At 40.8% G+C, this 14,687-nt stretch overlaps 1 protein-coding gene across 4 annotated transcripts in view; it reads right to left on the minus strand.

The window, feature by feature from the left end:
* Anp32e (acidic nuclear phosphoprotein 32 family member E) overlaps positions 1–14,687 on the minus strand; it is a 29,528-nt gene that overhangs the window by 10,598 nt on the left and 4,243 nt on the right. For all 4 annotated transcript variants that reach the window (XM_029568604.1, XM_008843738.3, XM_029568603.1 and 1 more), the window contains exons 2-5: positions 13,991–14,140; positions 13,036–13,158; positions 9,724–9,889; positions 7,920–8,086 (exon numbers count right to left, since the gene is read on the minus strand). In XM_029568604.1, the coding sequence (XP_029424464.1) occupies positions 7,920–8,086; positions 9,724–9,889; positions 13,036–13,158; positions 13,991–14,140 (606 nt within the window). The remainder of the gene's footprint in view (positions 1–7,919; positions 8,087–9,723; positions 9,890–13,035; positions 13,159–13,990; positions 14,141–14,687) is intronic.

The following is a 14,687-nucleotide window of genomic DNA, read 5'->3' on the forward strand; positions in this document are numbered from 1 at the left end:
CCATACCCTCTTCTTGGGAGAGATTTACTCTCTAAGCTGGGAGCCTACATCCACTTCACTACAAAGGGAGCTACTGTAAAAGGAAAGGATGGAGCTCCACTACAGGTATTAACCTTGCGGCTGGAAGATGAATATCGGTTATATGAGGGACCGATAGCAAAAATTCCTGGTATATCTGATTGGCTAAATGAAATCCCCTTGGCATGGGCCGAGACAGGAGGCCCAGGACTAGCATACAACCAGCCTCCAATAGTGGTTACACTAAAACCATCTGTAACTCTGGTTTCAATCAAACAATACCCTATGAGCAAAGAGGCCCGAGAGGGAATCAGGCCCCACATTCAAAGACTTTTACAAACGGGCATACTTCGCCCCTGCCAATCCCCTTGGAACACTCCACTGCTCCCCATGAAAAAGCCAGGAACAAATGACTATGACCGGTCCAAGACTTAAGAGAAGTCAAACGGATGATAGAAGACATCCATCCCACTGTTCCTAATCCCTATAATCTCCTGAGTTCTTTACCTCCCAGTCACTGTATACTGTATACCGTATACTGTACTTGACCTAAAGGATGCATTCTTCTGCCTGAGGCTGAGCCTGGTTAGCCAGCCCATCTTCGCTTTTGAATGAAAGGACCCTGAAGCTGGAATATCGGGACAACTAACCTGGAGGCGACTTCCCCAAGGATTCAAGAACTCCCCTACTCTGTTTGATGAAGCTTTACATCATGACCTGGCTGACTTTCGGGTAAGAAACCCACAGATTAGGCTCCTCCAGTATGTAGATGACTTCCTCTTAGCAGCCGAGACGGAAGCTGGCTGTTTGAAAGGTACGGAGGCTCTCCTATTGAGACTGGGGGAGCTTGGATACCGAGCCTCGGCAAAGAAAGCCCAGATCTGCCTACAGCAGGTAAACTACTTGGGCTACCGGCTGGAGGGAGGGCAACGATGGCTAACGGAAAGTAAAAAAACAAGCGGTAGCCTCTATTCCCCCACCTACATCAGCCAGAGGACTCAGAGAATTTTTGGGAAGCGCAGGATTCTGTAGACTATGGATACCGGGCTTCGCCGAGATAGCAGCTCCTCTATACCCTTTAACAAAGGATGGGACCCCTTTTGCCTGGACAGAAAAACACCAAAAAAACTTCCGACAAAATAAAAAAAAAAAAAAACGCTGCTGACGGCTCCAGCGTTAAGATTGCCAGCTCTGACAAAACCTTTTCATCCTATACATAAATAAAAATAATGAGATAAAAAAGATGCTCTTTTCACCTACACTGAGCAGGATCTGGAACTCGTTCAGAGGCTCAATGCTACTTTGGACCCAGAATCTAAAATGTGAAAATATCAGAATCAAATCATATTGCCCCGAAAGGCGGCCCTTGAGTTAATCTCCCAACTCCACCAGTGGACGCTGAAAGACATTTTCCCTCGATTTGGGCTGCCTAAGGTAATTGGGTCTGATAATGGCCCAGCCTTCATCTCCCAGGTAAGTCAGGGAATGGCCAAAGCACTGGGGATTAATTAGAAATTACATTGTGCTTACAGACCCCAGAGTTCAGGACAGGTAGAGAGAATACATAAAACTATTAAAGAGACCTTAACCAAATTAGCTTTAGAGACTGGCACTGAAGACTGGGTGCAGCTCCTACCTCTAGCTCTATTTTGAGCTAGAAATACTCCTGCTATACATGGTCTAACCCCCTACGAAATTCTTTTTGGAGGGCCACCTCCTGTTCTCAATGTAACTTTGTCCCCCTTGCCCTCTTCCTTTGAAAACCCCAGCTTGAAAACAAGACTCCAAGCCCTTCAGATCATCCAGAACCAGGTTTGGAAGCTTTTGGCTGCTGTCTACCAGCCTGGGAGTCCACGAACACCTCACTCCTACCAAATTAGAGATCAGGTGTACGTGAGAAGACACAATGTAAAGACTCTTAAACCACGATGGAAAGGACCCTACATAGTTCTCCTGACTATGCCCACAACCCTCAAAGTCCTAAACACATGAACCACTCCGACTGGGAATTAGTCGCTATCATCATCATCTCTGTAGCCTTGATCATCCTTGTTGCCATCATCACATTGGTACTCACTGACCTTGCTTAAAAGCTATAACACAACTTCTTATAATGCAGCTGATTCTACTTCTCGGAGAGATCTGCCTGCTCCTGACAGCGAGATGCTTGCCGGTTTATTCAGCTCCACAGTACAATTCTCATGTGCCTATGCAACTGACATGGATGGTGAAAAATCCTGAGACGGGCCATACACTTCGGCTCACCAACTCCACAAGACCAAAAAGATAAACCAGTAACCTTAAACATTCCAGTCTTAAACTTTTCTGCAGCCGATCAGACTAAAATTAGCCATCCAGATGCCACGAGTCCGATGCTGCAGGTGTTACAACAGTCATTTTTGTTCCTTAATGCCACTAGACCTAAAATCACTCTAGCTTGTTTGCTCTGCTAAACCCATAGATTTTATGATTAAAATCTTGCCATAAGAAAAGGGGGGAATGATGAAATCAAACTAAAGCCCCCCCCCAGGTCAAAGTGGACTCAAACCAAGTCCCCCAGATCAAAGAAGAATATTTTGGGAAGCTGTACAAGGAAGTAAGATGTAAAATTCTAACTGCTGAGAAAAAGCTGACCTTTTCATGCTCCGTGCACAAGCTGAAAATCATCTGAAACTTCCCCCTCCCACTATTGCCGCTCCCCCTCCCACTTCTACCGCTTGTGGTTTGTGGTTTTTGCCTTTAAAAGAAGTCTGTAAGCTGAGCTCTGGGCTGCTGCTCTCTCGAGTGAGGCAGGAGCCCGTCTGCGCAAACGATTAAATCCTCTTGCTTGCTGCATCTCCTGGTCTGAGGACTGAGTTATTGGGGTGCGGCCTCCCGTGGACGTTGGGTACCCCAGGCTGGGGGGTCCTACAATCTACCCCTCGTGACCAGAACATTAACAAAATACAACCATTCTTCCACTGTGCAATACGGCTCTACATCAAGAAGGCCAACCATTTGCTCTTCTGTGCCTTTACCTCTCATCTCGCTGGGCCATAATCACTTTTTTTGTTGTTGTTGTTTTGAAGACAGGGTCTAATTATGTTGCCCAGTCTGGTTTCTAGCTCACTACACAGCTCAAGATGACCATGAATTTACCATCCTCCTGCTTCTGCCTCCCAAACACTGGGATTACAGCTTATAGGCATGTACTACCATGGCCCATTATTATCACTTTTTCTGTATATGTGCACCCAAGAGAGCATGTGTATAGATAGCCAGGTGTGGTGGTGCACACCTTTAATCCCAACACTTGGGAGGCAGAGGCCAGCCTGGCCTACCTAGAGAGTTCCAGGTCATCTGGGGCTACTGACTGCTCTTGCAGAGGACCCAGGTTCGATTTCCAGCCCCCACATGCAGCTATGAACTGTCCTTAAATGTTCCAAGGGAATCTGAAGCCCTCTTCTGACCTCTAAGGCATTGCACAACACTGGTGCACGCACATACATTCAGGCAATACACTCATACACATGAAAATAAATTTTTTTTTTTAATCATCATTTAGCCAGGTGTGGTGATGTGCGCCTTTAATCCCAGCCCTCGGGAGGCAGAGGCAGGCAGATCTCCGTGAGTTCAAGGCCAGCCTGGTCTCAAGCCTACACTAAAAGTCACACCGTTTTGCCCCCCCCTTTTAAAAAAAAAAAAAAAAAAAAAAAAAAAAAAAAAAATCATCATTTGGATAGTATCTCTCAATAAAACCTTAGCTTTTGCCAGCTGCTCTTACAGAGGACCTGGGTTCAGCTCTCAGCACCCACATGGTGGCTAACAACCAAATTCCCTCTTCTAATCTCTTCAGGCACTGCATAATACAGGTACACTTACATACATGCAGGTAAAATACTCATACACATAAAACAAAAATCAATCAATAAACAAAAAGATTAGTCTTTACCTTATTAGTGGGAAATGGTTCTTGATTTGTGTATGAATAGAACAAGGGCATAATCCCCAATCTTCCTAAATAAAGTCCTTTTATACATATTAATTCCTTGCCTCAGAACAGCTAAAATAGGAATATAAGAGGAAAAAAACCACCCCAAACAAGCAAACAAACAAAAACCCAGCTATAGCTCAGTTGGTAGAGTGCTTGCTTGCCTAGCATACGTGAAGCCCTGGGTTAGATCACCAGCACTATAAAGTCAGTGAGGTGATAAATACCTGGAATCCCAGCACTTGTAAGGCTAAGACAAGAGGACCATGAGTTCCAGGGCAACCTGTGCTACATAAGACTGTGTTTCAAAAAGGCAAAAATAAAATGCATAATCAAACATGCTAATTCATTCTGATTTCCTTTTATATATCAGTAGTCTCTAAAGTTTCCCTGGCACTTATATCCTAAAAACAAGGCCTCTTGGTTTGTTTGTTTTTTGTTTTGAGACAAGGTTACTATGTAGCTCAGGCTCTCCTGGAACTCACTAGGTAGCCTAAGGTATCTCTGAGCTCTTGTGATCCTCCTGTCTCACAGAGTACTGGGATCATAGGCATGAGTCACTACACCCAAGATTTCATTCTGAATACCCAAGCTATCTCATTCAGAATGAAGATACTTTCTGGCCCCTGTTACCCCTACACTAACTTAATGTTGTATGCATTTCAGAAATTTTTGCTGTTAATATTTCCCAATATTCAACAGAATGATAAACTTAAATGATAAGTCATTTTATAGTTAATTCAAAGTAACTTCAAAGCAGGAACAGTGGTGCCTATCTGTATAATCCCAGCATTCAGGAGGCTGAGATAACAGGACTACCCCAAATTCAATACCAGCCTGGAGTATGAGTCTAAGGCCAGCCTAGGCTACTGAATAAAACCCTTGTCTCAATCCCTACCCCCCAAAATGTAACTTTTAAACTAATTACTACTTAAATTTAAGGAAGAATTATTGGAAGAGGTAAATAAAACACCAAATACAAAAAACAAAGAAACTCCATAAGATTCTTATTTTACTAAATAAATACCAATGTAAGAGAGAAAGTCGTATAAACTAAATAGGCTTTCTCTATAAATACTTTAAAATTTCTGTTCTTCATTATAGTCTAGTTTCTGATTCACTAAGGCCCCAAACAAGTCTATCTGTATTTCTGTACACATTTCACATTTAAAATAGAATCAGGAAAAAAAAAAACTATCATTGTTCAGACATTATTTACCTAACCAATATAAAAGTAACTAGGAAAACAACAACTGGTCTAAGAGATTTGTGTATATGTATGCACATATCCATGTGTCTATTTTTCTACATCTGTATGTATGCATGCATGTGTAGTACTGAGGATTGAACCCAAGGCCTTGCACTTGTCAGACAAGTGTTCCATCACTGAGCTATGTCCCCAGTCTTGAAATATTTTTAAAAGAAACTATTATTTTAAATTATGCATTATGAAAATAAACCTTGTTGGGTGTGGTGGTACACACCTTAAATCCCAGCACTCAGGAGGCAGAGGCAGGTGAATCTCTGTGAGTTAGAGGCCAGCCTGGTCTACATAACAAGTTCCAAGCCACCAGGGGATATAGGGAGACCCTATCTCAAAAATAAAGAAAATAAACTTCGATTTGACATTAGGAAAAATATCTTCTCTAACTTCACAGGAGCTAAAGATCATCTATTCTAGGTGCCCTTCACTGTACTAGATACTAGGTGCAAATATTAATGGCCCCTCCATGTAAAGAGCTCGTCACCTAAAAAGCAGTCACTTAAGTTTGTACAAAACCACCCACAGGTAACAGAAGCCTAATCAAGGTTTAAAGGCAGCAGAGAAAGCTTGGTATGGTGGCTCAGGTCTATAATCCCAACACACAGAAGGCTAAGGTAGTTGGATTGCCACAAGTTCAAGGACAGTCTGGGTTACAGAGTGAGACCCTATCTCAGTTTAAAAAAAAAAAAGGTATAACAGAGGAAGGACAGATTATCTTAAAAAATTATAGAAAATGCCTGGGCTGGAGAGATGGCTCAAACGGTTAAGAACACAGACTGTTATTGTAGAAGACCCAGATTCAAATCCCAGCACCCACATGGCAGCTAACACCCATCCATGATCCCAGTTCCAGGGGATCTGACACCCTCTTCTGTCTTCTTTGGGCATTGCATAGGGGTGTTCTTACACACATGCAGGCATAACAGCCATACACATAAAATAAAAATAAATAATAAATAAATAAATAATAGATAATGTCAATAAGGAGGTAACTCCAGGGCTGAATTTAAGGATAAGAGTTCACAGGCAGGGCTGGAGAGATGGCTCAATGATTAAGAACACTGTTTTTTTCTTGCAGAAGACCCGGGTTCGAATCCCAGGACCTACATAGCAGCTAACAACTCTCCGTAACTCCAGTTGCAGGGGATCCGACGGCCTCTTCTGTCCTCCTCGGGCATTGTATGACACAGGTGCACTTACCTACAGGCAGGCAATACATGCATACACATTAAAAATTTTTAAAAAAGAATTTACAAGGCATGAGCCAATGAGATGGCTCAGCTGGTAAAGCATTTGCCACAAACCTGACAACCTGAGTTCAATTCCCAGAACTCATGTAAAGATGAAAGGAGAGAACCAACTTCACAAAGTTGTTTTCTGACCTCCACACACTTCAAATACATGCACACACTAATAATAATACTCAATTAATTTTAAAAATTTTTAAGAGATCACAAAGGAGCCGGAACTAGGAAGGCAGAGACAGGCAGGTCTCTGTGAGTTCCAGGCCACTAGAGCTATAGGGAGACCATCTCAAAAAAAAACAAAAAATTTAAAAATTAAAGATTTTTTAATATTTTATTTATTATTTTTATTTTATGTCTATGTGTGCATTGCCTGCATGGATGCAAAAGCACCCGTGTTGTACAATACCCACAGAGGACAGAAGAGGGTGTTGGATCCCCTGAAACTGGAGTTACAGACAGTTGTTAGCTGCCATGTGGGTGCTGGGATTTGAGCCCAGGTCTTCTACAAGAACAGCCAGTGTTCTTAACTGCTGAGCCATCTCTCCAGCCCCCAAAATTAAAGTTTAAAAAAAAAGAGATCACAAGGCATGATTACACATGTATAGTGGTTACACAAATGTATCCATATGTAAAGTTTCAGAGGTCTACATAAAATTAGTGCACTTTACATGTGTCATAGCACAAACAGAAAAAAAGTTGTAAGAGAGCATAGGAAGAAAGCAGCTTCCACTAAGAGTGAACAGTGTGCATGCCAACGTGAAGGCAAGCAACAGCTGACTGTGACACTTGATACTGAGGGAGATGAGGCAAGGAATAAGTCAGCGTCGTGGACATGTAGATAATGAAGGGCACTGTGTGGCAACAGGGAAACATGAAAGGGCTTCAAGAAGCCAAGTACTATGAGCATATTTGCATTCCACTACACAGGCAGCAGCACTGAGGGTATTCCTAAGCAGTGATAGAAGCAGAGACCATTTAGAAAGCTACTGCAAGAATATAAAGTAGGAGATGACTGGAAGGAGGAAATCTCAGTTCTCTTGAGTGTCCACAATGTGTCAGTCAGGGACTAGGTAAGATACTTTACATATATTATCTTGTTAAATCCTTAAAATATCCAGTAAGGTTGGTATACTCTTGCTTTTATAAATGCAGAAACAGACATTCATAAAATGTTTCCATAATAATAACACTGAAGGCAGAACCGATTTGAAGAACATCCAGGAGCTAAAAATCAACAGGTGTGTATGGCTCTCTGGATACAGTACAGGACATCCAGTTGGAGGCACTCAGAAAAGATCAGCAGATACACACATGCATATTCACAAGTGAGGAAGCAACTCAGATTTCTACACAACTCACATTTTATAGTGCTTAGTCCTATGCGTAAATAATTTTCAGTGCAAATGTAAAGTATCTATACCTGAATTTCTTCTTTCATTAAGTATGAGAGGCCTACTTCCTCTTCTCCCTCTCCTCCCTCTGAGCCTGCTTCATCTTCATCCTCCTCCTCATCTTCCTCTTCCTCCTCTTCAAATCCTTCCAGTGGACCAGCTTCATCTTCTTCCTCATCTTCCTCATCTTCTCCATCTTTAAAAAATATTTTAAGATGAACAAATACTTGGGTAAATGTTTCTTACTAGTATGTGGGCTGACCTTCTTAACCCTGCCCAAGCATAGTAGGTACACCTTTAATACCAGCACTTGGGAGGCAGAAGCAGGTAAGTCTCTGAGTTTGAGAACAACCTGTTCTACATAGTTCCAGTCTAGCCAAGGCTATACAGTGAGACCCTATTTCAAAAAAAACCAACACAACAAAACAAAAACAACAAAATCTTAAGCCAACAAGTGCTAAGTATCCCAGGGTCCTCCCCTACCCCAAGAATTCTGTTTTATAGCACTGCTACTTATTACTTCCTCAGCAAAGTACAAGCACCTGTTCTAAACGCAGATGTTTATTCATTGTATAGATTTCCAAGCATTATACACATTGAAGTTGGTTTTACTTTTTGAAAAATACTTGCTTGTCCACCTTTCTATTGTTGCATAAGTGTTAACAGTGAAAAACGTCACCTGATAGTAGCAGGCAGTGCCATCTGATCCATTAGTCTTCCATTTATCTAAGCATGTATAGTCACTCTCTAATCCTGACAGTTTTTTTTTTTTTCACAAGCTCAAAAAGAAACTTCACACACATCAGAAGGTGCTCCCCTTCATCCCTCACCTCTGCCCCACCCAATCACTAACCTATTTTCTGTCGATGGTTATGCCTATCCTGGGCTGCTCATATAAATAAAACCAAATAGTATGCAGCTTTTTAACTGGCTTCTTTCACTGAACAGAGCACATTTTCAAGATTCATTCCCACAGCATGTAGCGGTTCATCGTTCACTTTTATGACAAAACACTACATTGAATAGATCATATTTTTTAAACTGTTCATCAAAAGAGGAACACTTGAGTTGTTTCTACTTTGAGGCTATTATGAATGGTTCTTTCTTTTTTTTAAGTATTATTAGGCAGTTGCCACTATTACTGGACAGTTACATGAGTTAAAATAGATATAAAGTTCACAGAACTTCTTAGCACTATAATCATTAAATTCCCTGAAATTATTAGAAATATGAAAGAAGGCCGGATATGGTAGCACACATCTTTAGTCCTAGCACTCAGGAGGCAGAGGCAGGTGAATCTTTGTGAGTCCTAGGCCAGCCTGGGTGTACATAGTGAGTTCTAGGCCAGCTAGGGCTACAAGGAGACTCTTCTCAAAAAACAAACAAATAAATAAATAAATAAATAAATAAATAAATAAATAAATAAATAAATAAATAAATAAACCTTTTAAAAAATAAAGAAATCTGGGGCTGGAGAGATGGCTCAGCAGTTAAGAACATTGGTTGTTCTTGCAGAAGCTGTCTGTAACTCCAGTTCCAGGGGATCTGACAGCCCCTCTGTCTTCTGCAGGCATTGCACAATAAAGTGTTACCTACATGCAGGCAATACATGCATACACATAAGATAAAAATAAATAAAATTTATAAAAAAGAAATCTGAAAGATATAAAGGCTATAGTCACAGATTTTTTAATGATTCTTATCTTACTAACACCTGTGTTTGTGTATGTGCAAGTGTGTGTGCTTTTCACATCTCTCCAGGCCTGTTAGAATTTGTAGATGGAGTAGAAGCTATATCATTATGATATATTTCTGAGCATTAAGAATAATTACCCTCATCATCCTCTTCTTCCGAGTCTGGTGCTTCGTTATCCTCCTGATCAAATCCATCTAAGTATGTGATTTGCTGCAGCAGTTCAAAAATACTTTCTCTGTAATCTTCCAGATTTGTGATCTCACAGTTAAACAGGTCAAGACTTTTCAAATTTTTAAGATTTTGCTGAAAGAGTAAAGTTAAAAGTTTCAGTCAAGATTTTTTAATACCATGTTCTTCATTTCTAATGCAAGATCCAGAAAACATATACTTGAAACTGAGGGAAAGCCTGTATATCTTAGAATTGTGAGGGGTCACTCCATCAAACTGCCAGCCGCTCACTTCACTGCTGAGCAGGAACTTCGTTTTGTTCACTGCTGCATCTCCAGTACCCATCCTGCAGCCTCATTTCTGCATCTCCAGCACTCACTCCACAGCCTCATTTCTAGCAGACATTTGCGACATTTTTGCCGACTGAGTCAGTGCAGAAATAGGCAACAGCACACCAGGTGTGGTGGCATAAACTTGTAATCGCAGCACATTGGAGGCTGAGGCAAGAGGATGAGAGTAGGAGGCCAGCCTCAGCTACAAAGACCACACATCTCAAAAAATCAAAAGCTGGGGATTAAAGAGATGGCTCAGCAGTTAAGAACACTAGCTGACTGCTCTTGCAGAGGACCTGGGTTTGGTTCCCAGCAACCACATGGCAGATAACAACCACCTGTAACTCCAATTCCAGAGTATCTGGCGCCCTCTTCTGACATTTGTGAACATTGCATGACACAGGTGCACTTACAGCCATGCAGACATAACATGCAAACACATAAAAATAATAAAACATAAAATAAAAATAATATATAATAAATAATATAAAGAATAAATAATATATATAATAAAATAATAAATATATTTTTTTAATCAAAAGCTGCTGTCAGGAAGCCACAGGATCTATATTTGAGTGCAAACTTTCCAGCACAGCCATAAATGGAGGTGCAACCACTCTTCTGTAAATAAACCCCCACCCTATGCTGTTAGCAAGCCCAATAAACTCATTAGAATTTTCAAAAAAAAGAACAGAGCTAATGGAAACCTTCATTATTCTACCAAAGTTGACCCCGTGTTGGCAAATCTTTTGGTCTTTGACTTCTTACTCCTATTTTGCCTCCCTTAAACTTCATTGTACATAAATTTTTATGTAACCTGCTTCAAGTCATTTCTAGAAAAATGTGTTAAAAATTGCCTCTCTTTGGAATAACAAAAATTTAAAAATAAATAAAAATGAGTTAAAGAAAAAATAATCCAAAGCTGAGGCAACAATGTAACAGCCAACTTTAGTTCAGACTCAAACTTACGCCAGGTGTGGTGGTGCACACCTCTAGTCCCAGCACTCGGAAGGCAGAGGCAGGTGGACCTCTGTGAGTTCAAGGCCAGCCTGGTCTACATAGTGAGTTCCAGGCCAGCTGGGGCAACAGGGAGATCTTGTCTCAAAAAACAAAACAAAAAAAGACTGAAACTTACTTTCAACAGTTTTAATCTCCCAATTTGTTTTCATTTTCATTTCTGAAGAAAGAGCAGGCTCTCACTATGTAGCCCAAGTTGGCCTTGAACTCTCAATCTTCCTGGTTTAGCCTCCCAAGTGCTCAGATTAACAAGTAGGGACCATCACACCAAGTCCCATCTTTTTTTAAAAGCCTAGGCAACGGGCTGGTAAAAGAGCTCAGCAGGTAAAGGAACTAGCTACCAAACCTGACAACCAGAGTTCAATCTCTGGGACTTGCCTATATAATTAAAGAAAAGAAAAAAAACATCTCCTTCCAGCAAGTTGTCCTCTGACTTTCTTACCCGCACAACCACATGTAAGCACATACATAAATAACTTTTAAAAAAATTTTAAACCTGAAAAATAATCTCCAGTTTTACCTAATTCACCTTTTCCTTCATATTCATCAGAAAATAAACACATAATAAGTCAAAATTAAGAAGAAAAACAAAAGGTTAAAAAGTACTGTAAACTTGTGTTTTGTTTGTGTTTTTAGACAAGGTCTCCTGTTGGCATTACCATCCATAATGCTAGTTCCAAGAGATTCAATGCCCGCTTCTGGCCTCCATAGGCATTGCAGGACATGGGTACACTTACATACATGCAGGCAAACACTCATACACATAAAATAAAAAATAAATTTAAAAAATTTTAATGGGCTGAAGAGATGGCTCAGTGCTTAAGAGCACTGAGTGCTCTTGCAGAGGACTGGGTTCAGTTCCTAGCATCCACATGATGGCCAACAACTGGACAATAACTCCAGTTCCAGGGGGAATCAAACACCCTCTTCTGACCTCTGTGGCACTGCACAACATGGGTGCACATATACACATGCAGGTAATACACTCATACACAAAATGAAAGAAAATGTTTTTAATTTTTTAATTTAAAAAATTCATCCTTTTTTACAACTATTTATTTGATTTATTGGGAGTGTGTGTGCATGCACATGCAATAAACACTTTTTTTTTTTTTTTTTTTTTTTTTTTTTTTTTGCTCTTTTTGAGACAGGGTCTCCCTGTAGCCTCAGCTGACTTGCTATGTAGACCAGGCTGGCCTCAAACTCACAGAGATCCGCCTGCCCCTGCCTCCCAAGTGCTGGGATTAAACGCATGTGCCACCACACCCAGCTCAATTTTTTGTTTTAAAGTCAGAGTCTCATTCTGGATCCTGGACTAGGTTCTAACTCACAATAGCCCTGCCTCTGCCTCCTAAATACTAAGTTCCACACCTGGTTAGAAAAGAAAAGCAAGTACCTATCTGGATCACAATATATTTTTTTAAAAATTCAGAAATTGCGGGCCAGGCATGGTGGTGCACGCCTTTGATCCCAGCACTGGGAAGCAGAGGCACGTGGATCTTTGTGAGTTCAAGGCCAGCCTGGTCTACATAGCATGTTCTGGGCCAGATGGGGCTACAGGTAGACCCTGTCTCAAAAAGCCCCCCCCAAAAAAATTCAGAAATTTCAAAAGTTAAATAGAAATTAGATAAAACATGAACATATCAGGCTGGAGAGATGGCTCAGTGGTTAAGAGCACTGGCTACTCTTGCAGAGGGCCCAAGTTCAGTTCCCAGCACCCACATGGCAGCTAACAATTGTCTATAACTCCAGTTCCAGGGGCTCAAATGCTCTCTTCTTACCTCTGAAGGCACTATACAACATGGGTGTACTTACAGGCATGCAGGCAATACACACATACACATGAAATAAAAATATTTTTTTAAAAATGAACAAATCTTAGAAAAATTAAAACAGAAAAGCAAGTCCAGAAACAAAAATCCTTCCACTTACCAGAGCTTCTACTGTACTGAGATCTTTGATTTTGTTTCCACTCAGATTGAGGTAGGTAAGATTTGGACATTTCTCTGCCAGGACTTCCAAGCCTCCAGAAATTATGTTATCACTAAGTTCCAACTATATATTCAACATGGGGAGAAAACAAAGACTATTGAAGTCTTAGAATCATTAAAAGCATACAATTTGAAGAAAAGCATTTGTCACTCTCTGACTTTACTCACGACAAATCACAGATTTCTACCTGTATCTGCCAAATATACTCAAACCCTATGTAATGGGTTTCTAAACTCAGCTGTGCTTCAGGATGCACTGTGTATGGATTTTATGATTCATGGAGGAAAAACCGATGGATATTAAACCCAAATTTGTGCCATAAAACAATTCTCATGAATTTAAATTTTTTTCTTCTTTTTTTTTCCTTTGAGACAGGGTCTCACTATGTAGCCCTGGCTGGCCTGGAACTCACAGAGATCCTCCTGTCTCTGCCTTCTGCATGCTGAGATTAAAAGGCATGCACCATCACACACAGGAAAATCTAAATTTTTTTTTAAATTTTTTAAAATTTTATGTGTGTGCATGTAATGCCTGCATATAGGTAAGTGCACCCATGTCTTGCAATGCCCTCAGAGGACAGAAGATTGGCTGTTGGATCCCCTGGAACTAGAGTTATGGACAGTTGTTAGCTACCATGTGGGTCATGTGGGTGCTGGGATTCGAACCTGGGTCTTCTGCAAGAACAGTCAGTGTTCTTAACCGCAGAGCCATCTCTCCAGCCCCCGGAAAATCTAAATATCTAAGCAATATTAGAACTGATTCCAAAATCCTACAACCCTTTTTCTTACCTCTAGAAACTTGGAAATTTCTAGTTAACAGGGGGAGTGGGCATGTCATTTGACTAAGAACATGGCATTAAAACCATGATGATATTTGCATACTAATCCCAACTTACCTTTCGAAGTTTATTTAAGCTGGGAAGCCGGGCCAGTGAACTTAATTCCACATTAGCCATACTTAGAAACTCAAGTTCTTTGAAAGTATCATTCAGACCTTCAATTTCTCCATTGACACACAAGCAATTATCAAGAACTAACTCTGTCACCTGTTAGAAAGAACACATTTAACAATTACTTTGCTGTCTATTTAGCAATAGACCTGTATCTTAGCACTCTAGAAATGTGAATGTTAAAATATATCCGTGGTGGCGCACGCCTTTAATCCCAGCACTCAGGAGGCAGAGGCAGGCAGATCTCTGTGAGTTCAAGGCCAGCCTGGTCTACATAGTGAGTTCCAGGCCAGCTGGGGCTATAGGGAGACCCTGTCTCAAAAAAGACACAAAAAGAAAAAAAAAGGAAAAAAAAATACACACACACACACACAAGGTGTGCACACACGGACACACACACACCAATCCTTTAAACTTGGTGCAGTGGTAAGGAGATATAATCCCAGCTACTTAGGAGCTGAAGAGGATCACTTGAGCCAGCCTGGCAACACAGCAAGATCAAATCTAACAATAACAAATCCACTTACATAGATCCTTCTCATTCCCTTCAAAATAATAGATGTTCCTCACTGATCCCACAAGCAACTCTAATGAAACTCACTGAGTCATTAAAAAAAAAAAAAAAAAAACCAAGGCACGGGGG

The sequence above is a fragment of the Nannospalax galili genome, unplaced genomic scaffold (genome assembly GCF_000622305.1).
Source record: "Nannospalax galili isolate Female #2095 unplaced genomic scaffold, S.galili_v1.0 scaffold22, whole genome shotgun sequence".
Classification (NCBI taxonomy): Eukaryota; Metazoa; Chordata; class Mammalia; order Rodentia; family Spalacidae; genus Nannospalax; species Nannospalax galili.